The sequence below is a fragment of the Macrosteles quadrilineatus genome, unplaced genomic scaffold (genome assembly GCF_028750875.1).
Source record: "Macrosteles quadrilineatus isolate MER2022 unplaced genomic scaffold, UCM_ALF_1.0 Scaffold_2__2_contigs__length_208266976, whole genome shotgun sequence".
Classification (NCBI taxonomy): Eukaryota; Metazoa; Arthropoda; class Insecta; order Hemiptera; family Cicadellidae; genus Macrosteles; species Macrosteles quadrilineatus.
In genome coordinates, this window is record NW_026542595.1 from 118,803,472 (window position 1) to 118,831,273 (window position 27,802).

General features: G+C 35.2%; 2 protein-coding genes across 2 annotated transcripts in view; one reads left to right on the forward strand and one right to left on the reverse strand.

Annotated features, from left to right (window-relative positions):
* Positions 1-27,802, reverse strand: part of LOC128987398 (AF4/FMR2 family member lilli-like) — a 221,841-nt gene that overhangs the window by 177,044 nt on the left and 16,995 nt on the right. The window lies entirely within an intron of this gene.
* LOC128987400 (alpha-tocopherol transfer protein-like) lies at positions 2,833-20,115 on the forward strand. The gene is made up of 7 exons (XM_054408229.1): positions 2,833-3,101; positions 10,090-10,231; positions 11,051-11,216; positions 14,708-14,960; positions 15,686-15,796; positions 18,064-18,166; positions 18,514-20,115. The coding sequence occupies exons 2-7, from the start codon at positions 10,090-10,092 to the stop codon at positions 18,672-18,674; spliced, it is 936 nt and encodes a 311-aa protein (XP_054264204.1). The 5' UTR covers positions 2,833-3,101; the 3' UTR covers positions 18,675-20,115.

Here is a 27,802-nt window from a genome sequence, read left to right on the forward strand (position 1 = left end):
ATATACTTGAGCAAATTATCTAAATAGCATAAATAGCTGCTTATTAGGTTATCAGCATTGCCCAGTTCGTATACTATTTATTTTTCAAATGAAACTCGAATTAATAGAAATCATTCATTTGGTTAAAATAATATTTCGGTTTGATTAACATAAAATAGTTTATACAGGCAAAATATCAGTTCTATTTCATGTAAAAAATTAAACAACCCCTAAATAAAATACAAAGATAAACAGTATTTGTTAATTATTATTTCTTTTATTGCTGACAATATTCCCGTGGCGGAGCACGGGTGGTTAACTAGTGAATCTTTTAAAACACTGTATGTTTTATACTTGTATTTAATTCATATGTAAACCACTAATTGCTTACATTTGTAACAAAACCCCAAAGTTGTTCCTTTTCAGCATTAAAGCTGTGTGTCTAGAAACACGGTGTTTAGCCAGTAAAATAAGATTATCGAAATCCATTGCTTTAATTTTAAATGGACGAGTTGAATGTCAAGGACCCAGTTTTAGGAAGCGACGACGAGGTCGTTTCATTGTTGAATTGGAGCAAGAAACTGAGACCAATCTATTACGTAAATTCCCTGTGGTAGCCTTCTCTTGCCGGGTTTGTATCCCGTTTTAGGGATAATTTTCAACAGCGAGGGATGAAAAGGGATCAAATATGACGATTAAAAAACGCAAAACGAGAATTGTAAAAACCATTTTACAAGTCCACATGTTTGAAATGTAGAATACGACCCATTAGGAACTAAATTTGATGATTTTGTTAAGATAGCAGGCTTCCCTAAATGGGAAAGTGGGCAGAATCTGTGAAAGATTCTATTTGGAGAAGATATTTCTTCGTTACTCAATAATCTTTTTATTGAAAATGCTGTAACAGTATACTATTATAATTTGTGTATTCAGTGGAAAGTTCATAATTGCGGAGGATAGGTACTTATTTTGTTGTTTTAAAAAACAACTACCTATCTATATGGTTTTCTATGTAACACCCCTCTTCCATTAATCTTATCCAACCGATTTTTACAATTGAGGGAACATTTTAAAGCTTATGTTCTAGCACATCTGCGGATGTCAATTAAAAAGGTGATTTTCTATAGGGCTTCGCCCCCTCAAGTTTGATTTATTTCTAGAGTCGATTTTTCAAATATTCAGTGATACCGACGAATATTCTTTATAACTGATTGCATTGTAAATTGCAGTTTAACCGCTGTTTAACCACATTAAATTTTTAACAAGAGAATAAACAGATTACGAAAATGTATTTTAAATATGCTTTTTGTGCTGTAACCTGATTGAGGCAGGTAAATCAGTCTCTATAGTTTAAATACAAAATAAACAAAATTATTGAAAATTATTAGTTCTATTCACCTAATAACTGTTATAAGAAAACAAATAATCTTGCAAAGGTAAATGGACATTGCACTGGATTCATTTTGCCTCGGCAACGAGTTAGTTTTGGACAACTGCGCAATTTACGCACGGGTACCCTTGATTTTTTACAGCAACGCTACCTGTGGATGCCTGAATGAACTACGTACTGCATTACCGACTTACCACTGAAATGTTGTTTGTAATCTTGTATTTTTCTACCAAATAGTAAAGTGATCACAGTAACACTACTTTCTGTAAAATGCAAGAATACGTGTGCGTAAGTGGTAACTTTCCGTAAGTAAATACAAGTTAAAATCGGAAAAAATAATAGAACTAAAATTAAATAATAAAATATTCTAAAGAATAATAACTTCGGTACCCAATTAGCATGATTTATTTTACCACAATAACTATTTTTGGTTATAATTGCCATAATGGCGTTATCAAAACCCGCATAACAAACAATAATAATTTAAGTACCCAACATAAGTAATAATGCGTTCGGATTATTTTTGAACCACTTGTGTAAATTTGTATTTTTTCTCTTTCCGATATCATGTATATTTTATACACTTTTTAAATACGTTTGGGTTTGTTTAACAAATAATTACTTAACAATTACGGTTGTTTATAACAATTACGTTGGGGTGAGTATAATTGTTATTAATTATACTATAAAATAATGAATTTGTTGTTACTTGTATAATAAGTAATCTTAAAGGGTTTATGAGATTTAATTCAATTTTTTAAAGGAGTTTATTTAAAATACCATTAAAAAAGTGCTTAGATTCCAAAATTGTAAATAAATATCCAATATAAAACCTAAACACAAATTATAAAAACAGAAACCACTTTTTATAAACTCGTGTCAGTGGACAGAACCGGTTAAAGTGCAAATCACGTTCCAAAAATTGACAGATGGACAGGCATTTCAATCAGGACATGTTTTAAAACGAACATGTTTATGAAGTGTTAAGAGGTCCGAATGTAGGATTTACGATCAATCAACATTCAAGGATGCACAAGCGACAGGACACGGTCAAGGCTGATCAGCTGATTGCAACAATGCTCTGTCTGCATCAATCAGATGTTATTATTTCATCTGTTTGATTGGTCACTTGATTATTTGTTTATTGATGTGTGTCTCTTTTTCTCGATGGTGCACAATTAATTGGTGTGTTTTTTGAGAGTCACATTCTAATACTGATATACATTCACACCATTAAGTTATTTTATCTAATTTGTTATGTATTTTTATTTAAGTGAATTTGTTTGTTTGTTTTATTAAAAGTTAAATGGCAGGGAAGATTTAAAATTGTAAAATTCGTCTCGTCTAAGGTATTTCCATGCAATTAGATGTATTTTATTTGTCATTGGGAAATAACACTGCACATTTATCTTAAAAAAAAACCGTAAAATGGTGTAAAAATACCGATGCCATTTATAATTTGGACATCAATTAACGAACATATATTACAACAAAGGTCGACATTTGAAAGTAACAAGACCCAGATTCAAACAGATCTCTTGCAAAAGACTTAAAGCTGTGTTAAAACACAAAATAAAAACTGATAAGCTCTTAAGTTGGCCACCCTGTGAGATAGCTGTGTACCATTCTGGGAGATTTACAGGTAGATACACCTGAAGAAGGAGGGAGTGAAGTTACAAAAGGCGGGCGCATTTCAAGTGTTGCCTCACAACGAAACCAGCCGCAGAGAAAGGTAGGCACTTGACTTTTGGCATTCTAACACATTAACAAGTCTTGGATGGCTTTGAATTGTATAGATTTTTTTATAATTCGCATTAAAACTTATGTAGGATTTAAATTGTCCTTCGACGCACTAAATGTGTTTTAAGAATATAGAGAAAACCAGTGTTTTCAATACAAGTGTTTGGGGGCTAAGGAGTTGTTTTTCCTCCAGGAAAAAATATTTAAAATTCGTCTGCTACGTTGTCGAAGAAAATATTTGTCAAAAATTATTGATTGTTCTAATATTGTTAAAATGTTTTTGTGTTCACAATGTCAAGTTGTGTATTTCACTACAGTATGTCCAAATATATATTATGGCAATTACAATTAAAATTATTGTGTTGGCAAGAAGATCGTCTAAATAACGGTAACATTTGTTACTACTTCATGTGATAGCAAAACTAGATGTTAACCATTTTTTGGAGCTAACTTATAATGGTTCACCAACCATGATGGCTTCAAAATGGTTCGTGAATTGATGGTCAAATTAAGAACAAATTTCACGTGAAACAATTTTTTTAAAACCCTAACCCTGGGACAAAAATAGAAATTAATGCTTTTTATTCAATGATTGGTGTTCCTCCCTGTTTGGGCTCATAGTCAGATTTTCAGAACAACTGTCCTTTAAAATAATACCACCCACAAAACAACTTAAAAGCTAAAAATTGTTTACAACATTTTCAGTTCACTGGAGATATCAATAAGACAGAGTTCAAGAGTTTAGCCAACGGAATTTCAAAGCCAGAGGTTAAACTATGAGACTCTTTCGTACGGGACAGTGAGTGGCGCAAAATCACGATTATAAATTCAAATTTAAAATTCGCCTTTTGGTCGTATTTACCGTGGTAGATTCGAATTAATGGATTATGGGGGTAAAATAACAAGTATTCATACATGAAAGATAATGTTTTTATCTTTTAATTCATCAGAACTGAAACACCGTCTTCATATCGTAGGTGTAGGCGGGTAGAACATACTTCTGTACACATTTAAATGGTTACGTCTTTTTGCCTTTCTTGAGCCCCCTACTCTGAGGGAGGGCTCGTTTTTGTTGTAAGAGGGTTCAAAAAAAATTAAAGGGGTTAGTTTAGTTTAAATTAATATTTAAAATTTTATTAGTGAAAGTAGTTCGTCCAAAAGAACTAGCTTCGTGTTGGCTGTTTTCCTTGTCGTTTACCGGTTTTCAGACAGCGCGCATTCTTCTTATAGTGTTGAAATTCCCTTCTAAATGTTAATGTTTTTGATTTTTATTGGGTGAGGGGATAGTTTAGTAGTTCAACATTACCAAGAAAATGCTCTAAGAATAAGGTGGAGTACAATTATAAATGTAGGTTGAATAGGGATATTAAAAATATTTGGATATCAGATATCTATTAGGAATTACAGAACATTGTGGAGATATTTCTAGTTTTTTAATCAATTCAAAATGAGTACCTATGCCATAAATTTCAATTTAATCCCACACTTTATTACTTTTAAACCCTGATTTATCCTAAACCTTCCTGAATTCTTTAATTAATTCTCAACTTGTTCCGACACACGTAATTGAATTACAATCTACATTTTCCTAAGCAAAAAACTAATATAACCATGCATTTCCTTAAGTAAAGTACGGTATTTATTCATAAATTACCCCAAACAGTTCCTTCTTTATCCCAACACATCTCAAATTATCCCATATAGGGATAAAAATCCCCCTTGAAACACCTTTGTGAATTGGAGCGTTGCTGGTAGGACCAGACAGGACCCAGGACCTGTTCTTATTGGGCCAAGGCGGCACGAGATCAGCTGTTGAAATGCAAAGTGACGTCATCATCTCATCCTTGACCTATCAGCTGATCCCTAATCACGTGAGCTGCTTCAAGCCGTTGTCGTGTGTCAGTTTTTTTGGAGAGTTGAAATCGAAAAGTCATGTACAGAAGGTGGCGTTTGAGGAACATTCAAGTACAACTTCTCCACCAGAATTGTGGTCATGGAAGACCGGTTGGTTGTGTGATTTTTGTGGGTACAGTTCCTTGTGTAACCATGTGATAATTTTTTGAAACCGATAATGACGTTTTTCATGACTGATTTAAATCTTATAATATGAATATCTATATATTTAATACACAGTTGTAACACTGTTTTCTCAGTAATTACTGGACCGATCTACAAGATTTATGTCTCAAATTAAAGGGGATAGTGTGTAGATTTGCCGAACTTCATTAGAATTTACGTTTTTTCTAAGGGCTACGACCTACAGCCCTTTAAAAGTCAAGTCAATACAATTCTTATTGAAGAATATAATACACAGTTTATAAATTATTCGTCAGCTGTTTAATGTTTGTCAGACATTTGTTATTATTTTTATAACCTCACTTTCAGTATGCAATTATTAAACTTGGAGTTTCTGTTTGTAAACACACGATTTTGATCAAGGAAAGTGTATTTGTTAACTTATTTTTGAAACGTTTTAGTTTTCCTGCAAAGTAATCTGAAGGAAAGTGGTAATTGAGTTTAAGTTTGAGTATGGAATATGAAATAATACCCATAGTAGGGAACGGAAACTTATTGTTTTGATCAATATAATTTATTCTCTACGGCCACCAGAATAATCATGGGGAAATCCGCTAGCAAGTTGTACATATAATTGCTAATGAGTGGGAAACATACAAACATTTTATAGTAGGTGACGAATCTTACTCAAGATCAGTTTTAGACGTTCAGTGGTACCAAACTTTACCTTCTCGAGATGGCGAGTACGCTGGGATACGTGGAACTACAATATATCAGTGAATTTTTTTTTCAAGTACACAGGGAAGTTGCTTGAGAAACTGTGACTTACCATTTGGTTCTGGCGAAGAAGTATGTGACTTGGTGTTTAATGGCAATGTTGACTCGGGTCATTATAGCGTTATAAAACTTTATCATTAACCCCAGGGTGTGAAAAGTACAAAAAGAAAAAGAAAAGGTAATCATTAACCGGGCATAAAGAGATATAGGTACCGAACGAAAAAAAAAATGTAGAGAACCACCGAACTAAAAATGTAAAGAGCAGTGTTTGTGTTAAATGTGCTCTGGAAGTCCCTACAAAAAATACCAACTCTTTTGAATTGGGGTCGTTAGATTGGATTTGTCACTACTTCAAATCTATGAATTTTGAGTCAGAACAGACTAACTGGGACACTAAAAATTTTTTAGTTTTCCTGCAAAGTGATCTGAAGGAAAGTGGTAATTGAGTTTAAGTTTGAGTATGGAATGCGAAATAATACCCATAGTAGGGGACGGAAACTTATTGTTTTGATCAATATAATTTATTCTCTATAGCTACCAGAACAATCATAGGGAAATCCGCTTGCAAGTTGTACAGATAATTGCTAATAATTGGTAAACATACAAACATTTTATCGTAAGTGATTAGGTCTAATCTTACTCAAGATCAGTGTTCGACGTCCAAATTTTACCTTCTCGAGATGGTGAGTACGCTGGGATATTTGGAACTACAATTTATCAGTGAACTATACCCTAACTATATTTTTTCGAGTAGGCCTACACAGGGAAGTTGCATGAGAAACTGTGACTTACGATTTTGGTTCTGGCGAAGAAGTATCTGACTTGATGTTTAATGGCAATGTTGACTCGGGTCATTATAGTGTTATAAAACTTTATCATTAACCCCAGGATGTGAAAAGTACAAAAAGAAAAGGTAATCATTAACCGGGCGTAAAGAGACATGCAGAACGAAAAAAACATGTAGGGAACCATCGAACTAAAAAGGTAAAGAGCAGTGATTGTGTTAAATGTGCTCTGGAAGTCCCTTCTAAAAAATACCAATTTTTTTTAAATTGGGGTCGTTAGATTGGATTTGTCAGTACTGCAAATCTATGAATTTTGAGTCAGAACAGACTAACTGGGACACAAATATTTTTCCTTATGTTGTCACAAGGAGAAGGTAAAATGAACTCCTTATCAACATTGTGAGTTTATGGAAAATCTTATCAACAGCGACTATAAAAAAGTATTAAGGGACAAAAAAGACAAAAAACTATTTGAGTAAAATATAATACAAATCTGCATTTGAAATGGCCAGTTCTAAGTCTCACTTGAATCAACATCTTTCTGGTAGTGGTAGTCTACATAGTTTTAAAATCCACGACTCTTTTTCCATCAAATTGGTCCGTTAATCCCCTCTAATATTGAACAAAGTATGCCCAACTTTCAACTTTATATATACGACGTAAACACAGCTTTTACTCACAGTATGGGTCAAAGATTCGTGAAATGCGACCAACTGCTGATGCGTGATTTACATGTAGGCTAAGTGACTATCTTTATTCCATACAACAAATGTAACGAAAAAAACGACGAATATAGGAATATACTTGAGCAAATTATCTAAATAGCATAAATAGCTGCTTATTAGGTTATCAGCATTGCCCAGTTCGTATACTATTTATTTTTCAAATGAAACTCGAATTAATAGAAATCATTCATTTGGTTAAAATAATATTTCGGTTTGATTAACATAAAATAGTTTATACAGGCAAAATATCAGTTCTATTTCATGTAAAAAATTAAACAACCCCTAAATAAAATACAAAGATAAACAGTATTTGTTAATTATTATTTCTTTTATTGCTGACAATATTCCCGTGGCGGAGCACGGGCGGTTAACTAGTACATACTACATAGACCTACGGTTTGTTGGTCACACTTAATTATTCTGATTCTATACAATTAAGTAATAAACATAGGAAGTATTTTTTCTAAAAAAGTTTGACAGTAATTTTGACAAGGGTGGTTCAAAATTGCTTCATCTTATCATTGAAAAGCAAAATGTCTGTTCCTAATAAATTTAGGAAAAAGAAGAGGTTAAACTGTTGGAAATTATGAATCTTGCATAAAGATATGGCTGTTCTAGATATTTTGTTTATTTTAATAATTATTGTTAATATTATTATTATTACCGATCGGAAATTATGCATTTTGCATAAAAATATGCTGTTCTAGATATTTTTATAATTATTGTTAATATTATTATTATTACCAATCGAGATGGTATCACCACATGGAGAGATAGGTATAACTAAAAAAGAAGGTATACAAATGTATTAAACATTTAAACATAGACAAGACGCTACCAAGATTCTTCCATCCTCGAAACTATGATAAGAAAATAGTGTTTCAATCCTAAAGAACATTCTAGACATAGATCAAGGCATTGCAGTCTGAAAATATGTCAATTTGCTGAAGCCCGTAATATACATATTATTGAAACACATTATGGCTGTTTTATAAAAAGATGAAGACAATGTACCTACTTTGTATGGTCGCCATTTCATTGAAAAGTATTAAGTATTAATGTGGATAAACAAAGTAGAATAATCTTCAAGTGCTGAATGCTAAAGCTTTAGTTGGAATGTGAATGAGGGCCAAACAAAGCTGGAATTTCTCGTAAATTTACTATATCATGACCTAGATGAAGATGTAGACTGTTGAACAGGGGGTAGGTTGGTTCCGCATTTGCTACCTACACTAATCCGGGTCCCGTAGGGTGGGTTATAATCTGGTAGGTCAGTTCCGCATTTGACGGCTTCAACAATAGATCTCTTGAAATTGTAAAGATAAGTGAAGCGTACAAAAATGCCAGTCAACCGAAATAATCCATAAAAATAAGCAAGTTCTGAATGAGTTAAAGTTGAAGTAGCATGTTCCAGTTGTAACGATTTCTCTAGTTTTTTACCATAGCTGATGCAGATATTTCTTTCACCGATCCCAATCTTAAAGGGCGAAGATTATTATTGATTATTATTATATTGAAGATTATTATCCCAATCATTATTGCGAAGCCGCAATCTTAAAACTAAAAAAATCACATTACACCAGCTGCTGCTTAAATACGCTTATGTTACAAAATGCTAGTAGCTCAGTTGGTAAACTAAACCTATCACAGGAAAAACTTTAAACTTTGTAAGCATCTTATAACAAATTAAAAATATAAAACAAAACTAGTGTACCTGTTGCTCGAAATCGAGCAGTTGTCTAGTACCGGCACTACAGAAGCTATATTAAAACTAGTAGTCATAATTTTCTATGAGTTTAAAAGACCCTATTAAAAGCGTATGCAACTAATGGAAATACATACGCATAGATACGCACAGATACGCATAGATACGCATGGATAATAACAGTTATAATAAACACGTCTTGTAAATACTGACAACAAACTAAATATGTTCTCTGCTGTATTCCCTGTAGTAAACAATGCGGTGTAATATTTCTAGGAATTCCCAAAAAAATATTTCCTAAAATATGGGAATCGGGGGAAGAGAGTATTTGTAGTCCGCGAGGATGGTATGTGGCTGCAATCACTTGGAGAATTCAAGCATCTAGACCGCGTGCTATTCTGTGTGTTCATAGATTTTTTACATAACTATTATCACAACTAATCATAGTGTGTACGGTATCTGTGCAGTATTATTACTAAATAGTCAAATCAGTATTATTACTAAGATCAATTTTGTTAACATTTATGAAACAGGTGATTTTCTTACATCCTAAACCTAAAATATGTAGAGTTTGTATCATAAATATTCCGAATTTCGAATCGGATACAAGCGTATCCAATCTTTGGATATTTAACTTAAATTTGTTCAATATTCATTCTACGTCGGCTTTTAGTGAGGCTAATTACCCTTGTCTAATGGAGTGTAACCCACCTTTGTCAATATAAATGCGGAAATAACCTACCTACTTAAGGGGCCCACCAGATTCAAATGCGGAACGAACCTACCCATTTATGGCCCTAGGGTCATTATCTGCGGAACTAACCTACCACCGTTGAACAGTAGCAGAGGTTCGACTGATGAACCTGACACAGTTTGTAGTACGTCTTGCTCTAGATCAAGATTCTAAATACTATTTGGCCCAAGGAGGAGGTTTGATTGATGAAGCTGTCATTACTTGTCTCATGGTTGCAGATGAAGCTGAAGACTATCTGGCCGGAAGACGGAGCTAAAGTCCTGAAGGTTCTTGGGATGACAGAGGCTACGGTGAAGGCTGACGTAGCTTCGCTGAAAGATTGGCTGAGAAAGCAGCCTCACCTCGGACCACTCAGTGGAGGTTTGTGTACCATTTATTCATTGGAGAGTCAAAATATATTTTACCTACGACCGTTTTTTAAAGTAGCCGTTTCAGTACAGTTCTTAGAATTTAAAAGTATCTCATAACAGCATTGTTTACTTTCATAACAGCATAGTTTTACTCATAACAACACGGGTAACGGACCAATGAGGTTCAAGGATTGAGAGAGGAGAAGCAAAATTGTAATGATTCGAAATTCAAATAATCAGCTGTTCATGCCAATTTAATTGTTGATTGGTGCAATTAGTGAATTGGTGTTTGATTCCTTGCTTCACTGTCAGTGGCAATGAGAGGTTATAAACAAAAAACCTCTCTTAGAAGTTATGAGTAGTGATTTTTAGTAATTAAAACACCGTCGTAGGTAAAGTAGTGTACGCAACTCGCGTAAATAGTGTTAACGACACTCGTAGAATTTTTTAAGGCACTCACCAAGGCTCGTACCTTAAATTTTCTACTCTTGTCGTTAACACTATCTTTACGCAATCGTTGCGTAAACTACTATAATCTAATAGTTTAGCGTTTAAAAATGTTCTTTACACAGATTACTATGAAATTTGAACAAAAGAATGATGAAAATTAAAATTTAAACACACCCAACATTCAACCTGGATATATTACCAATATTAATAATTTACTATTATTGGCGTATTCATTATAAAATTGGATAGTTGTACCATAATTTACTATTCAACGTTTGACTTGTATAGAATAGTAATTTTTTGTGTAAATATACTTGAACAATAACACCTACCTACTTAACTTTCGCATATTATTTTAAATTTCACAATCGTTGAGCAGTGAATGAAGACAAGTGGTTGAAGAACTACTTAATGCTGAACAAGAACAGTGTAGAGAGATGCAAGGCTAACTTGGATGTTTACTTCACACTGAGGTGGATCATGCCTGAAGTGTTCCAAGACAGAGACATGAAATGTGACACGATGAACCGCAGCTTCGATAACACGTGAGTAACCTGCAGAGTAACTGATGTGAGTACTGACAGGGAACATCATGTAAGTATTGCAAGGGCATGTGAGTACAGAGAAGTTTACTGAGAGCGACACTCAAATACTGTGAGATTTACTTAGAACAATAGCCAAGTACTGTGATATTTATTGAGAACAAAACTTGAGTAGGTACTGCATGTACAAATGGGTAATTTGAAATAACCCATTGTTCAAAATCGAGCAAAACTTCAGCTTGTAATAACAGAAGAAGAACAAAAACAAAAGTTAACAATATATTTGTCACCATTTGTTTCCTGATTTACTGACCCACTTCCAATTCTGGTATCTCAATAATATGTGGATCAAAATCATTGTGAATAGGTAAAGATACACCACCAAGAACTTGTAAAGCATGCATACATTTGTTGTTAATTTGGGACCACTGCGGAATGATTTTCCACAGTTTTCTAAATAGTGGTCCACGATGAATATGGAAGAACCTGCAGCGTTTGTCGAAAGTCACCACAAAGTAGTTTCCCTTGAAAACATGCCATGGATCTTGAAATTGTAGATACCATGCATGGAACTCTCATCTAAATGAGCTTCGGAGCTGACCATGGCAAAGGCGGAATTTAATTGACAAATTTTATTCAAATAATATCCGGATCTAGGTCTTGCAGCCCTTTTTTAGATTGGGAGTTTCCAATAATTTCCTGAAAGTATGGTGAATTCCACAAATGAAGTAAACAAACCTTCCATTTATTGCAACAAAAATTAAACTGTCTCGGCCAGTCTTTATTTGCTTAAAATAAGCCACCACAATGTAAACATATAACTTTTATCAGTCCGAAGGTTGTATGTATCACCACGGTGGTCTAGTACTATCAATCTATCCGTCAAATGTTCCATTGGGAGGGTGATGCAAGCATCATTCATGTTCCCTCCGGCCACTTTAAGATCTTCGTCTTAGTAGCATTTAATTTTAAATTTAAATAAAACAAGAAAGTGTTAACCAAACAACAGAAAACAACACATTGTGAATTACATGATAAAATGGTAAAGTAACGGGCAAATGCATTGAAAATAAGCACTTTTAAATATTCACTAAATCACACCGAACTGTAACCAAAACTACATGATAATTCAGTAGAATATGATTAAAGGTAAATAAATTTAACTATTACAAACAATTTGTTGTCAAGTCCTGCTAATACAGTACTAATGAACCAGACTTAGTAAACAGATGTAAAAGAATTATAAATTCAGGCTTTGTTCTGGGAGTATTAAGTCCTTCAGTCTTTGATTAACCTTCTTCAGAACTATTTCAAACCATCTCTATATTAAGTTGTAAATAAAATAAATTTAGTCTGATCCAATGAAGACGGATAGCGCAACTGTTCCGAAACCTTGGCCCTTAACTGTACTTAAGTGATGCCCTTTCTTAATATTCTGAGACGTATTTGCACATCTACGTAAAAATACCTTTAATTTAACACATCAAACGTCAAAATCTATGAATGAAATACGTTTATTTCCATATAATGATACAGAAAGAAACATACTTTTTAATACAAAATATAATCACTCACTCACTCACTCACTCCCATGGCCATTTATGCCCAAGGCGGGATTTGGCCGCACCAACAACTGCTTTCCATCTCTCTCGATCTTCTGCCTCTTCCACTTCTGCCCCCACTTCTCTGACGTCCCTGGAAACACTATCCCACCATCTCTTCTTGGGCCTTCCTAATGGTCGTTTCCCTTCTGGCTTTCCTATACTTGCTTCTTTTAGTAGTGAACCTCGTTCTCTCCGTAGTGCGTGTCCTGCCCACCTTATTCTCCTTGCTTTCACGTGTGCTACTACATCATAATCATTGTACATATTCCTTATCTCCCTATTATGCCTTTTTCTCCATTCCCCATTTTCTTGTATTGGTCCATATACCATTCTTAAAATTTTGTTTTCAAAAACAATCATTTTGTTTTCTTCTTTTTTATTTAAAATCCAAGTTTCAGCTCCATATGTTAATACTGGTCGAATTATACTATGATATATTTTTATTTTCGTTTTATGTGAGAGAATCTTTGAAGTCAACAATTTCTTACAAGAATACATACATTTATTGGCCTGAGCAATCCTATAATATAATCACAATGACAAAATATAAACTAAGGCTAAGAATAAAAAAGAACATTTCTATTAATACAGATATAATAATTTGACGATTTTATGAAATTCAGCAGACATAGGCAGGTGCTGCCTGTGCGTCTGCTGGGTTGCTATTTAATAATTATCAGTAGGTTACCAAATCATAATGGAATTATTATAAAAAAGAGATTATATCTAGCCGCTTTCGAGTTATAACTGTGAAAAGAAATCCGCTTGCGTATTAATATATAGATTAATATTATTGTTTCCTATTAAAAAATAAAATACTAGAAAAGCACAGAAGATTTGTTTGTGAATTCACAGCTTTATTAAAACAAAGAACTAACATTAAAAACAAATCTAACAAATCATAGGTGTAAGTCCCTGGAGAAATTTATTAACTGAATATGTCAGGAGAAAATACTTTAAATGTAAGTTATCAATAATAACTTTATCAAAGAGAGTATCGATAAATAAGATGAGGGAAAAGGATGGCAATAAAGTTGAAGGGGAGAACGGCAATATGTTGGTGACAAAACCACCTCTCTTGACCAAAACTATTGGGCGGAGAAGAGGGTGGGCGATAAAACTCACCCTTGGGGAGATCAAAACCCTTCATGGGAATGCCTTCCATCACCAATCTTACCTAAAAAAGAAACAAATATTTTAGATATAAAATTGGTAAAACACATAAAAAGTTTGCCTGTATATTTTGTGGTTGATTTAATTTGTGTGGCTGCAAATATGGTTTGATTTTTATTTGAAATTGATAAAAAACTAACTGTTGGCTGTCTTAAGGTGGATTTTTCTGTGCCACATAGGAAAGTTGGAAAGTTTTAATTTGATACTAAATAGATGTAATAAATGAAGTGGGTCTAAGAGTCACATACTATAAATGAAAAAAAATCACCTCTTTAATTTCATTTAAAGCAATACGCTTCTGCATACAGTCTACTTTTGACAATTCAACTGTTAGTAGCTAAAATCTAGTACATAGGGCAGAGTAAAAACTTATTTAATCTAAATACGGATAGCGAATTCAAAAAATTCTTGAATATAAAAAACTGCTCAATTATCAAGGAACAAAAACTAAAGATAAATGGGATTTTACATTATACTCCAGCATAAAACTTATTTGTTCAAAACCTATAGAAAAAATTAAAACTTTCTCAATTAACGTAATATATTGCTCAAATTGTATTAGTAGGTGTTTCAAGCTGTTTTTAAAGTAAACTAACCTTTTGCTTATTTCAATACTCTTGGTAAATCACAGTGGTTCGCTTCTGTTGTAAAATTTGAACTTTCAAGAGTCAAGTAACTATTTGCATTTCCACCGAGTATAATTTTACTTCTCCGCAGATGCATTGCGTTCATGCCCGGCCTGACAGCGGAGGGCCACAGAGTGGTTGTTTACTCCCATTTCACACCCGACCCAACAGACTTTGTCCTGCAAGACATGGCTCGTCGCCTCTTGGCCATCGCGGACCTCGGAATGTGTGAGGGAGTCGACCGAGCCGGGGACATCATCATCATGGACCTCCTCCACACTCGAGTGGCTCATCTTGCCAAGTACAGCTTGAACATGGTCCGCAACATGTTCCAGTACGCTTGGGTGAGTCGGTGATAATTTCAAGTATAAAGATTCAACGTTCAGACCAAAGGGAAAGGGCTATTTAGAAGGATTAAGCTAGCGATGGTGACATCTTGTTATAAAATATAATGAATATAGTATATAGTATATAATGAATATTGTTATATATAGAGAAACAATGTCTTACACAGTGTATCACACAAACAATACTGGCTATCTCAGCATAAGGAGTAAGGCCCAAGCTCAAGCATTGTAGTTTTTAAGGTTGAATTTTAGGTTCCAGCACAATTAGGTTACAGCTTTAAACTAAGTGAAGGTTACAATTGATGGAATATTTTTAATTTTGTATTTTTGAAACCATTTTCATTTTTGAGGTTTTATTGGGGGCTGGTCCAAACCCTGGTCCCTGGTATCTAATACTGAAATTTTGTTAGGTAACATTAATATACCAGTGGAAAATGTAATCTGAATCCAGAATCAACCGATCAATAAAACATGCATAACCACTTTTTTTTAAGTAATAAAACCAAAACAGTTTTGACTGATTGCTAACACTTTAACCACAAAGCTACCCAGATAATCCGGTTATTAGTTATTCCATATCAACCTTTTTAATATTTAATTGTTTTCATAGCCAAAGACATTTTATACCCTAACAGAAACGTTGCGCTTACTCTACAGTTAGAATGCATGGAAATTATTTTAATTGTGTGTTGAAGGATTCCAATGACTGCGTCTTGTTACAGAAAGCTTACCCGGAGCGTGTCGCCGCCATCCACATTGTGAACCCACCCCACGTCATGGAGATGGCGCTAAATATCTTCAGACCATTCGTCAAACAGAAGATATTTGATAGGGTAACAACCAAACACCTCTAACTGTATTGCATGTTTGAGTCTGTGTAGTCTGTTGTGAAGAGAATGATATATTCATTTGTTACGGCTGTAGCCAGAAGCTTGGTTCAATCGATTTATAGTTGGTCAAACTAAATCAGTACCAAACAGCAGCACAATCTATCTGAAGTTCAACTAAACTGTGTTCACTTTTATTTCAGTATCCTATACTCTAATACGAGCAATGTTTGCTTGTATGTATGCTTGCTTGCTTGCTTGCTTGCAGAAAGATCTCGAAAACGGCTCCGACGATTTTCTTCAAATCTTGTAAATAGTTTATTTTTGGCCTAAAAACAAGTTTCATGCAGTTAGAACTGCCAACAAAAATCTAATTACGTAGAAAAACGAAACTGAAAGTCACATTTTTTTAACATTAGTCTTATGGGTTGCTAAGTAACCATGTTGGTTGAATTAAATAACAAGGAAAAGGTAAACAAAAGACTTGAAGTTGTAGCACGTGTTCATAATAAACCAACTACCCACAGTATACTAGCGAATTACAAATACAGTACAAAAGGAAAAACATCACTTGTTAATATTGAGCAAAGATTATACCAAAGATTGATTATACTTAAGATTACTCGAGACATTGTAGTCAAGGGTAGCAGTGCGAAGTCTAGGATCTGTTTATGACGAATACATTAAGGTATCTGCAATCCTAAAATGCTATGGGAAGGGAAGGAAACAGGTTCGTGACGTAGGAAGTAGTGAAGGAAGTAGTAAAGGCAATCATAAAATGCTATGGGAATAGAGGGAAACAGGTCCGTGACGTAGGAAGTGATGAAGGAAGTAGTAAATGCGAGCAGTCCGGAGTGTGGGGACTGTTTATGACGATAAGATTAGGGTATCTGCAATCCTAAAATGCTATGGGAAGGGAGGGAAACAGGTCCGTGACGTAGGAAGTGGTGAAGGAAGAAGTAAAGGCGAGCAGTCTGGAGTGTGAAAACGGTTTATGACGATTAGATTAAGGAATCTGCAATCCTAAAATCCTATGGGAAGGGATAGGAAGAGGTCCATGACGTAGGAAGTGGTGAAGGAAGTAGTAAAGGCGAGCGGTCTGGAGTGTAAAAACTGTTTATGACGATTAGATTAAGGAATCTGCAATCCTAAAATGCTATGGGAAGGGGGGGAAACAGGTTTACGACGTAGGAAGTGGTGATGGAAGTAATAAAGATGAGCAGTCTGGAGTGTGGGAACTGTTAATAACGATTAGATTAAGGTATCTACAATCCTAAAATGCTATGGCAATGGAGGGAATCAGGTCTGCGACGTAGGAAGTGGTGAAGGGAGTAGTAAAGGCGAGCAGTCTGGAGTGTGGAAACTGTTTATGACGATTAGATTAAGGAATCTACAATCCTAAAATCCTATGGGAAGGGATGGAAAGAGGTCTGCGACATAGGAAGTGGTGAAGGATGTAGTAAAGGTAAGCAAAATATGGAGCGTGGGAATTGTTAATAACGATTAGATCAAGTTATCTACAATCCTAAAATGCTATGGGAATGGAGGGAAACAGGTCCGCGACGTAGGAAGTGGTAAAGGTAGGTAGTCAAGGCGAGCTGTCCGGAGTGTTGGAACTGTTTATGACGATTAGATTAAGGAATCTGCAATCCTAAAATGCCGTTGGAAGGGAGAGAAACAGGTCCGCGACATAGGAAGTGGTGAAGGAAGTAGTAATGCTAGCAGTTCAGAGTGTGGGAACTGTCTGTGGCATTTATGTATCTGCAATTCTAAAATGGTATAGGGAAGGAGGGCAAACAAGTCCACGACGTAGGGAGTGGTGAAGTAAGTAGTGAAGGTGAGCAGTGTGGAGATTGGGAGTTGATTAATGTATCTGCAATACTTTTCAGAGTAAACTAATATTTTCCCCGAGCAAAGCTCGGTCCCCAGGTACTTTGCTATAATATTGAAATGAATATGAAATTTTAGTTCCATCGCTAGCGGTTTTCAAAGTTATACTGTCTTAATTTTGAAGCCACCGTTTAAATTCTTAGGTGCTCAAATAAACACCTATGTAGAGCCTATAAGTCTCACTTTCCAAAACAAAATTGTCAGAAATTATGTCTTTATTAAGAAACTCTAAGATTTTACAGAACATGAGTTCGAAAATTCAGACACATTTAAGAAGTCAAAGGTTATAAACTTGTTTCCTGGTAAACCCAGTATTTATCTCAGTTACCATCATTAGGAAAGATAAAATATACAGTTTTACGAATAGTTATTACATATTTCAGATCCAAATCCACAGCAATATTGAATGTCTGAAGGAACATATATCTCTAGATCTTCTACCTTCTGACTACGGTGGCCATGGTCCTTCATGTAAGGAGATGAACAGTAAGTTGAAATATTCATTGAGACAAAAACAGTTGTCTCTTGCTCCTTAGCCTTACTAGTAGGTAGTAAAAAAAAGTCATAGCTGAAGTTTGAAAGTAATTACTCATTCTTGGTCAGATTCACAGAGGTAACAGGATAAAAGGTAAAGCAAATGAACATTTGAGATACTGAGGTAAGGAGAAATACATTTTTGCCCTGCAGTTTGGACCATTTATTGGATTGAAAAACCACTCTTTGATTGAAAAACATTCTTTCGATTGTACTGAGATGAGAAAGAAATTATTGTACTAAATTATTTTGTTTTCAATTATCTAAAAAATCTCCGATTATTTATTTTTTTATTACAGAAGCTTGGCAAAACAAGATGATTGACTGCAGGGATCTTCTAAATACTGTAGCGTCCCACAAATCCAACGAAAGTTTACGACCTGACGTTCGAAAACATGTTGACTCCTGGACAACTGACCTCGGGATGAACGGATCATTCCGGAAACTTAGTCTGGACTGAGGCAGAGGTGACAACTGAAGAAAAATCCTCCCAAAAAAAGACTTCATTCTCATTCTAATTACTTTGAAGACAGCTCAGGACAAGCTTTGAGTATATTTAAGAGCGGAGACAAGACAAACTTTAAGCACAATATGAATGCAAGATGAGTGCAGAATGGAGTGAGATGAACTGTGTAGTCTTTATACTGATTAAGATCAGCTGTTTATTTAGTCGAGGACCATTTATTAAAAGCCCAAAGATCAAGCAGTGCTGGATCCAGTTTTGAACCATCTAAAAGCTATTTATCAGGATCAAAATGGGGAACTTTTGATTAATTAACTACCCATCAACCATTCAATTGAAACTTTTACACTTTGATAGAAACATTTGTTAAAACTGTAACACAATTTAAATATTTTGAATTTTGGTTAAAGCTTGGGTTTTCCTAGGTGCACAAGCGGTGTCCACTCTTCTCTTGTCTTAGGTAATTTAAAGTTTTCTAGAAGAAGAGTGAACTGCCACTGGACAAGATCACTTCTCCGCACTCCGCTTCCACGCCTAGCAAAACCCAGCTTAAGAGCATTTCTTAAACAAATCTCAGAATTCAAGCAAAACTAATTTTCAGTAGTACAATTGAATTAACTTATGTGTTAATGTAGCCTACATTTTATTAACATACATTCCGTATAGTACTGTAATAGTTATCAGTAAAATCTAAAAAAGTATTGAGTTTTAAAAATTTCCTATGAAGTGGAAAGAGTCCCATTAACTGACCCATATACTATATGCTACAACTAACCCATTAACTGTCCCATTAGACTGCTCAAGGCAGAGAGATTGTATTTGTTTGTTTTAAAAAATCCAACAAGACTGTTGAAGTTTTGAGCAATATTTTTATATACCATGTTCAATGTTGTTTTATATAACAATGTATAGTTTGGATGAGCTGAAGTAGAACATAGCGACCGCCATGAGTACTAAAATTATGTTTTTTTACATATTTTAAACTTGTGAGTCTTATACATATGTGCGGAAATAAATAAGTAGTTTTTTTACGCAGACACAGCCTATTCCCATTATACAATGGGTCAACGGCCAAGAAGATGGTAATAAGGTAATAAGGTAATGCTCAAAATAATAAAATTTAGAGATTATAAAATGTGTTGGTTTGGTATTGTTTCCAATTTCCTTCTCGATGGAAACTGAACCTTAAAACCTATAAATAGTTTTTATTTTTATTGAAATCACAAAATAGCATAAGCCCTTTATGAAATAACCTTAGATTTAATAAATGAGAACTTAAAAACCATGACATTCGGTACTAATACTAGTATGTGATAGTTAACAATAACCATAGATTTTGTAATTGTTTGACAATAAATGATTTTTTATTTATTTGATGATGTATTTTCTCGTTTTACAATGATTATTGTTTTGTAAATATTCGAGTTAAAAAGTAAATATCAATTGAAATAGCGCTTTGATAATAACTATGAGTATAAATAAATAAGCATCATTGTGTTATTAATTATTAACATTAGATTAATTATTCAAGAGAGTAATATTAATCTGTGATATTCTAGAACTAGAAAAGGTATATTATGACAAATAAAAAATAATATGGTTGTATTTTTATCCGTTTCAACATAAAACACCTTCAACACAGCAAACCAGTAAATCATTTTACTTCCTAGTCTCTTTATTTTGCTAGTTGCTGCATTTTCAATTTGGGGAATCAATTAAGTGTTTTATATTCATACATTTTTAATTTTGTTAAACTAGTAACATCTGAATGGAATGCCTTATCTAGTTTATCCACAGCACAAATTTTCCCCACAGAAATTGAAAGTCTCATTCACAGATTGTACAGCTGATGCGATCTATCGGAGAAAGTGAGAACTAACCTACAACACACTCTAACGACGACCACGAGAACTACAAGGACGATATCCAGGTGGCGTTAGCGGTTCCGTCTGATGTCAGCTGTTATGCAATCAGCTGATCAGTGTTATGGTTAGGCAGGCGTAATCTATTCTCCAGTGAGCCTATTATAGTTTTTGTTAGTGTTGGTTTTGAATTGCGACTACCGTTGTGTTTTTTATCCTTCTCAGATGCTTATGTTGTTATAAATATACTTGTTTTGATTATAAATAAGTTTTTAAATAATTTGTTTGATTTATTAAAAAAAACTATGTAAAAGAATTTAATTAGATGGTTTGTGGTTTACATGAGAAAGAAATCGTTTTTTTAGATTTTAAGTTGACGAATTAATACTGTATGAATCAATCAAACTGTGAAATTGGAAATTGTTTTCAACACCTTCATATTTGCAATATTTTTGTATTGGTGTATCGCCGTTCGCAATAAATAAATAAATGGTTGTAAAAGAGGATACACCTCAACCATTGGAACGGGATGCCTACTTCTTCGTAGAGTATTCATACAAATGTTTATTTAGGAAACAGTATGTAATATTTTGAACCAATTCAAACTAATCCCAAGCAGTTCACTATTATATTATTCGTACAACCTATGCATTATATTGGTTATACTATACTAATAAGCATTACTCAATAGAATCGAGAAAATAAGCAGGAAAACGAAAAGAGAATAGGCCCTAAGCCACACTAATAAGCCCAAGTAAGAAAAATAAATATATAACAATCGGGAATAGATACCTGTAATTGAATTCACACTGAAAGCAAAATGATTCTTCCATTATCTGTTCCTTCAACCTAACAGACGGTAAAGGAATTGCCTTGAGAGTGTCCTTGAACTTAGCGTGAGAGGTCACTAACAGGGTCACGGAGAAAAAAGGCTCAGCTGACTTAAGAAAGTATCACCATAATGACGGCATGTGCTGCTATGTTTTGCTATATTTGGATATTCAATTATCTTATTCAAATCACGTTAGGGTTAGGTTAGGCAAGAACCGTGACTTAGCCGAATCTGACACGAGTTACAATAACAGACGAAAATAAAATTCCAATTTATTTCTTAAAAATATAGTATATTTCGTACCTAGAGCCGAAAATGAGATTTTGTCGGCTCGAGCGCTGCAAAACCATTTTGGTCCGTGGTACCATAGATTAAACATACTCTGAGTAGGCCTACGTTTAATCTATGGTGGTACAAACCGGGTACGAACGCACTATACCCTATTACCACTATTCACCACAATAATAATGCACACTGATAGTCAACACAACTGCAACTTTATGGTTATTATGTGAAGAAATAATTTTAGGAATCAGCAATAATAATAATAAATAGTTGCTAGGCAGCGGTGACAATAAAACAATTCTATTGCAATGCTATGGATACTGATTGTGTAGCCTATTTAATATGCATTCATGTTTTAAGAAGGTAAGCGGGCAGGTGATTTTGTGGCCCATGATGTAAAAAACTGCTCGGTCCCCAAATGATGATAGCTGGCATGGCTAGCAAAACGTAACTTTCAGCCACCAATTAACGTATGTAAAACAGCTAAAAACATCATAGTGTGGTGGAAAATATGTTTCTATGTTCAAATACGAGAAAATGCTGAATATTTATATGTGTAAACTATTTCTTATCCTTTAGTATTTAGTATTACATCCATCAAAGCGTTCAATCAAGCGACTACAATATCAAACATCCAACAAAGTCTTAACAACGGTTTGGCAATAAAAATATAGCATGACTGCACATAGTATGACTTACGTCACAGATCTAGAAAGCCGTGGTTTTTAGACTCAATCAGCTGTTGGATTGCAATGTTATATCTACAAAGCACAACAACAAAACATACAAGTTTTAAAAATGATCCTCTTACCTGGGGACATATTGCGAATGATTATCTTAATTTTATGTACCTTGATGACTTATGCAGTTTCTTATGTCGTGATTTTGGAGGCAATAAGTTATTGGTTTAACACAAAATTAAAATAAATTGTAAAGTGAAAGTGTAAACTAAAATGGTGAACCAAATGTGTGGAGTGCGCGATTCTTGTATCCGTAAAAATAAATTAGAAGACCGTAAAGTAGTTGGAAGAAAAAACATTTTTGGGAAAGTATTAAGAAATACCTAGAAATGTACGCGTTAAAAAATGTGGTAAACAAAAAAGCTAGTTAAAATAATACAAAAATGTTAGTATAGTTCAAATGTATGAAACTATTAGTTGAAAGACGGAAAAATAAAAAAAATCACTCGTCTAAATGTCTTGTCTGGAACCAATAAGTTTTGAAAATAATTTGGTCGATCGGAAAGCGTAGATTTATTAAACAATCAACAACATAATACAACATATATAAAAATAAACGGTATCAGCAATCTGACACATACATTCACCCATTAGCTTGTCAACAATCTTTAACATGGGTAAGCGGTGGGAGTACCTAATTTAAACTATATTTTATAGGGAGAACCACAAAGGTTTCTGCAAATGGGGGCTGCACTATTTTTTTTAGAATTATAAGGACCTAGAATTATAAGAAACATACCGTAACACCTCAAGTTTAATAAAAACCAGCTTTTTTCCTAAAAGACAATTTTTTTTTTAATGGGAAAACAACATAGTTCACAACAACTTTTGAAACATAATTTTTACGGAAATATGAATTGTACCATTTAATTCATAATTTAAAGGGCTCTAACACTAAGTTTTTAGTTGTCTTGAGACTGAGCTATATAACAAATCAACCGTATCCCTCGTGAACAGGACTATCTCAACATTTAGTAGTGCCTGGAGATGACCAAGGTCATTGAGACTGAGCTGTGTAACACCACAGCTGTATCCCTGGTGTACAGGACTGTCTCAACATTTAGTAGTGCCTGGAGATGACCAAGGTCATTGAGACTGAGCAGTGTGACACCACAGCTGCTGTATCCCTGGTGTACAGGTCTGTCTCAACATTTAGTAGTGCTTGGAGATGACCAAGGTCATTGAGACTGAGCAGTGTGACACCACAGCTGTATCCCTGGTGTACAGGACTGTCTCAACATTTAGTAGTGCTTGGAGATGACCAAGGTCATTGAGACTGAGCAGTGTGACACCACAGCTGCTGTATCCCTGGTGTACAGGACTGTCTCAACATTTAGTAGAGCTTGGAGATGACCAAGGTCATTGAGACTGAGCAGTGTGACACCACAGCTGTATCCCTGGTGTACAGGACTGTCTCAACATTTAGTAGTGCCTGGAGATGACCAAGGTCATTGAGACTGAGCTGTGTAACACCACAGCTGTATCCCTGGTGTACAGGACTGTCTCAACATTTAGTAGAGCTTGGAGATGACCAAGGTCATTGAGACTAAGCAGTGTGACACCACAGCTGTATCCCTGGTGTACAGGACTGTCTCAACATTTAGTAGTGCTTAGAGATGACCAAGGTCATTGAGACTGAACAGTGTGTCACCACAGCTGTATCCCTGGTGTACAGGACTGTCTCAACATTTAGTAGTGCTTAGAGATGACCAAGGTCATTGAGACTGAGCTATGTGACACCACAGCTGTATCCCTGGTGTACAGGACTGTCTCAACATTTAGTAGAGCTTGGAGATGACCAAGGTCATTGAGACTGAGCAGTGTGACACCACAGCTGTATCCCTGGTGTACAGGTCTGTCTCAACATATAGTAGTGGCTGGAGATGACCAAGGTCATTGAGACTGAGCTGTGTAACACCACAGCTGTATCCCTGGTGTACAGGACTGTCTCAACATTTAGTAGAGGCTGGAGATGATCAAGGTCATTGAGACTGAGCAGTGTGACACCACAGCTGTATCCCTGGTGTACAAGACTGTCTCAAAATTTAGTAGTGCCCGGAGATGACCAAGGTTATTGAGACTGAGCAGTGTGACACAACAGCTGTATCCCTGGTGTACAGGTCTGTCTCAACATTTAGTGGAGCTTGGAGATGACCAAGGTCATTGAGACTGAGCTGTGTAACACTTATCGTTGGCGTGAAAGGTCCGGGCTCGGGAGAAAGTACAGTTCTGTGCGAAGGAAGCACCTCACAGTGCTGGTGGTTCGGCCTTTTATTGATTACGAATTCGCATTTCGTAACTGATTCTCGTTCAAATATACATATTTTGGTTGGAATATGCCTGGAACCATTACGTATGTTCGAAAATCGTTGTGTACGCGGATGTGCTGCTTTTTAAATACATTTTAACGACGTAATCGTGAATCATAATCTTATTTTTACGTTTTCCTAATACTAAATGCAAAGATAAAGATATATTGTACCTATCTTCTTTTAGAATAAAGTAAAGTCAACCTTAACTAGTAAAGACTTAAGAGAAATTAAGCAGTATTTCAGAACCCATCCACTACTCATTGTTTGTAACGAGCCACCTATTTGAGAAATTCTGGACTAATATATTTTCAATAATAATAAACTTCTCGAATTCTAATCTACGCGACGCAACTGCTAAGTTCCCAATGACACATTCATATCTCAGCTGTTGAAAATATGGGCAATCCGCTGTATAAAATGGCTGTCCGGATTAAGTAAAGTCCAGGACCCAAATCAATTATGGTTACTGCACTGTGAATTGTAGGATTTGTACACTCAAAACACACCCGATCCCCATTCAAATTGGGTGTGATATATTCAACAGCCTTGCATCCCATTTTCATCTCATACTCTCTCGACAGTTACTCATGTGACGCAGGTCATATCGATTGTTGTTGGAAACTATCGATGACGAAATCGACCTATCCAGCAGTCCAGACTGTGCTGGACATTGAGTAACAACACCTTGGAATACTGACACAATGACCCTGGATAGCAGCAGCAGCAGCTAGCAGCCTACCTCGCCCTCGCCTGCTCATATCAATCATTCTACATTGTACCTCATCTTACAAAGCTGCAAATGCAATCCGTGTAGAATTGAAGACGGAGTTACATGATGAGCGCCTCCACTGTAAATATTTCTCCTATGTAAATGAGTAAATTAGAAATCGTCAACGTCACATTTCGTAAAGGAACGAACCTAACCTAACCTAACGTAGTGCCCCCTCCCCATCAATCATGTACCTAGAGTCCACCCATCTAACAACTTAACGTGACCAAACCTAACCTAACCTAACCTAACAGAATGTAACATAACCTAACATTCTCTTCAGTCTTTACGGGTTCAGAAGAGTTCACGAAATATCGCATGAGGTCGGGAGTACTCTACCTTCAATTAGACACAGTATTTTGCTATAATAATAATATTTTCTTTTTGAGGTAGTCAATGACGTCAGAATCTGTTCGATCGGGAGTTTCCGGCCACTATCGTAACGATTCGGCGCAATGAAGTGACGTCATTCGCAGCCGGTGTCGTCCCAAAGCGTTTGTCAAACTCGGGAATTTATATGCACGGATTTGACCAAAACGGGATTTTAACCCTCAATCTTCGGTGCTGTGTCTACCGGTAGGGGAGGCGACTCCTTTGACTGAACCATTGAGTACCGCGCTCGCATTGTCATTGCCAAAAGCCCAAGTAGTTCAAGTAGCTCAATCGTTCTTATTGAGTCATACTTGCATAGGTATAGGTTGAAGGTTGTTAATATAGCGGCCATTATATAAACCTTTAGAGCTCAAAGGGGTATGACTGAAACAACTTCTCAGATTTCTTTTACTTGTGTATTCGGCGCAGAGACTAGTTTCGCCTATTGTTACATTTATAATCCATGGGATCAGCTGTTGCTCTCCCTTTGTTCTCAAAGAATACATTTCCTATGCAGATATAGCTTTCGCTTGAGCTAGAGATTTGATAATTTACCTTATGCAATTCAGAACTTAGAGCAGCTTTAAAGAAATGCTTTCTTTTGGTGGAATTATGCTTACCACATTGGGAAGAATAATAAATCGCTATAGTATGTAAACTATAGCAAAATTATCTCCACAAGACTTCCGTAATGTAAGAAACTAAACGAGGAAATGCGTCTTCAATAGTAGAACACTACCGAAGTTCAGGGAGAGTTTTATTGAAGTGTTTTTTTAGGTGTTAGTATTAACTTTATTGTTTTCACCAATTAGCGGATATATGCCATCATACTTAGGGAATTAAATCCAGCATTTTAAGTCAACGATGGCAAAAACCGTTTACCAATTAGTTGGAGACTACTTGGAAAATTTCTCATGAAATTCCACGGAAACCAACCTGGTAAATACACGCATTTACACATATAATTGAATGGACTAGTGAATAGTTCACGTGTCATGTTAACGACTATAGGCGAGTCAAACGACCTATCAAGCTATTAGTCGGTTAGTCATTAGACGATATTAGCCGAGCGTTAGCCTCAAGCGACTCCCAGTTAGGATCGAATGAACGCGTTACCCAAGAACAGAGAAAATCCCAATCGAATAAAATATTCGTGAGCAAATTTCGAATTTAATATGCAATTTCATTTCTCTACAAAAAATGGAAATGATAATTTTTTGCAAAATGGTAAAATCTCAAAACAACTGTCATTTACCACCAAGCTTTTGGTTGTAGCACACCACCATTGCTTTTGAATACTGTAATTTAAATACCAATAACTGTGACCAGTTGAGGCCAAATTTTCATATAAATAGAGATGGTTTGAACAAATGATTTATTCTCTCTTGGGTGTCAATAGGGTACTTACAATCGATGAGACACAATAAGTGTTCCGTTTTGATGGGACTGGATGGTTAGAAATAAAACCTAAAAACGAAAATAACTGAAAGCAGCACAATCAACCGGGTAATCAATTCATACATTCATTTTAAAAATGTCAACTTATTTAGAATAACTCTACGCACGTAACTCAGATGATTTTGAAGCACTCGATTGAACAACAAGTTACTCCAAGGATTTTTTACGATCTTTAAGTTTCAAACCGGAAACTATACAGAACAACAAAAAAACTTTCCTTTCGTGATCGGGTTTTCACATTTGTAGATTTGTCTTCGATCGATTCTTCTTTCCCAAGATTCGTTCATGTATTTGCATTAGCGGAGTAGAACATCTTACATCTAACTTTCTCCAAATGGTAACTGCTATTGCGAGAAATATAGTTCTTCACACGAACCAAAAGTGTGATTCCGACACTCGCTTCTCTGTCCGCGACTTCGCCTCGTTAAACATGAGCTCGTGCCGAAAAGAGCAACTTTAAACTACAGATAAAATAAATAGCCACGAACTCTTAAC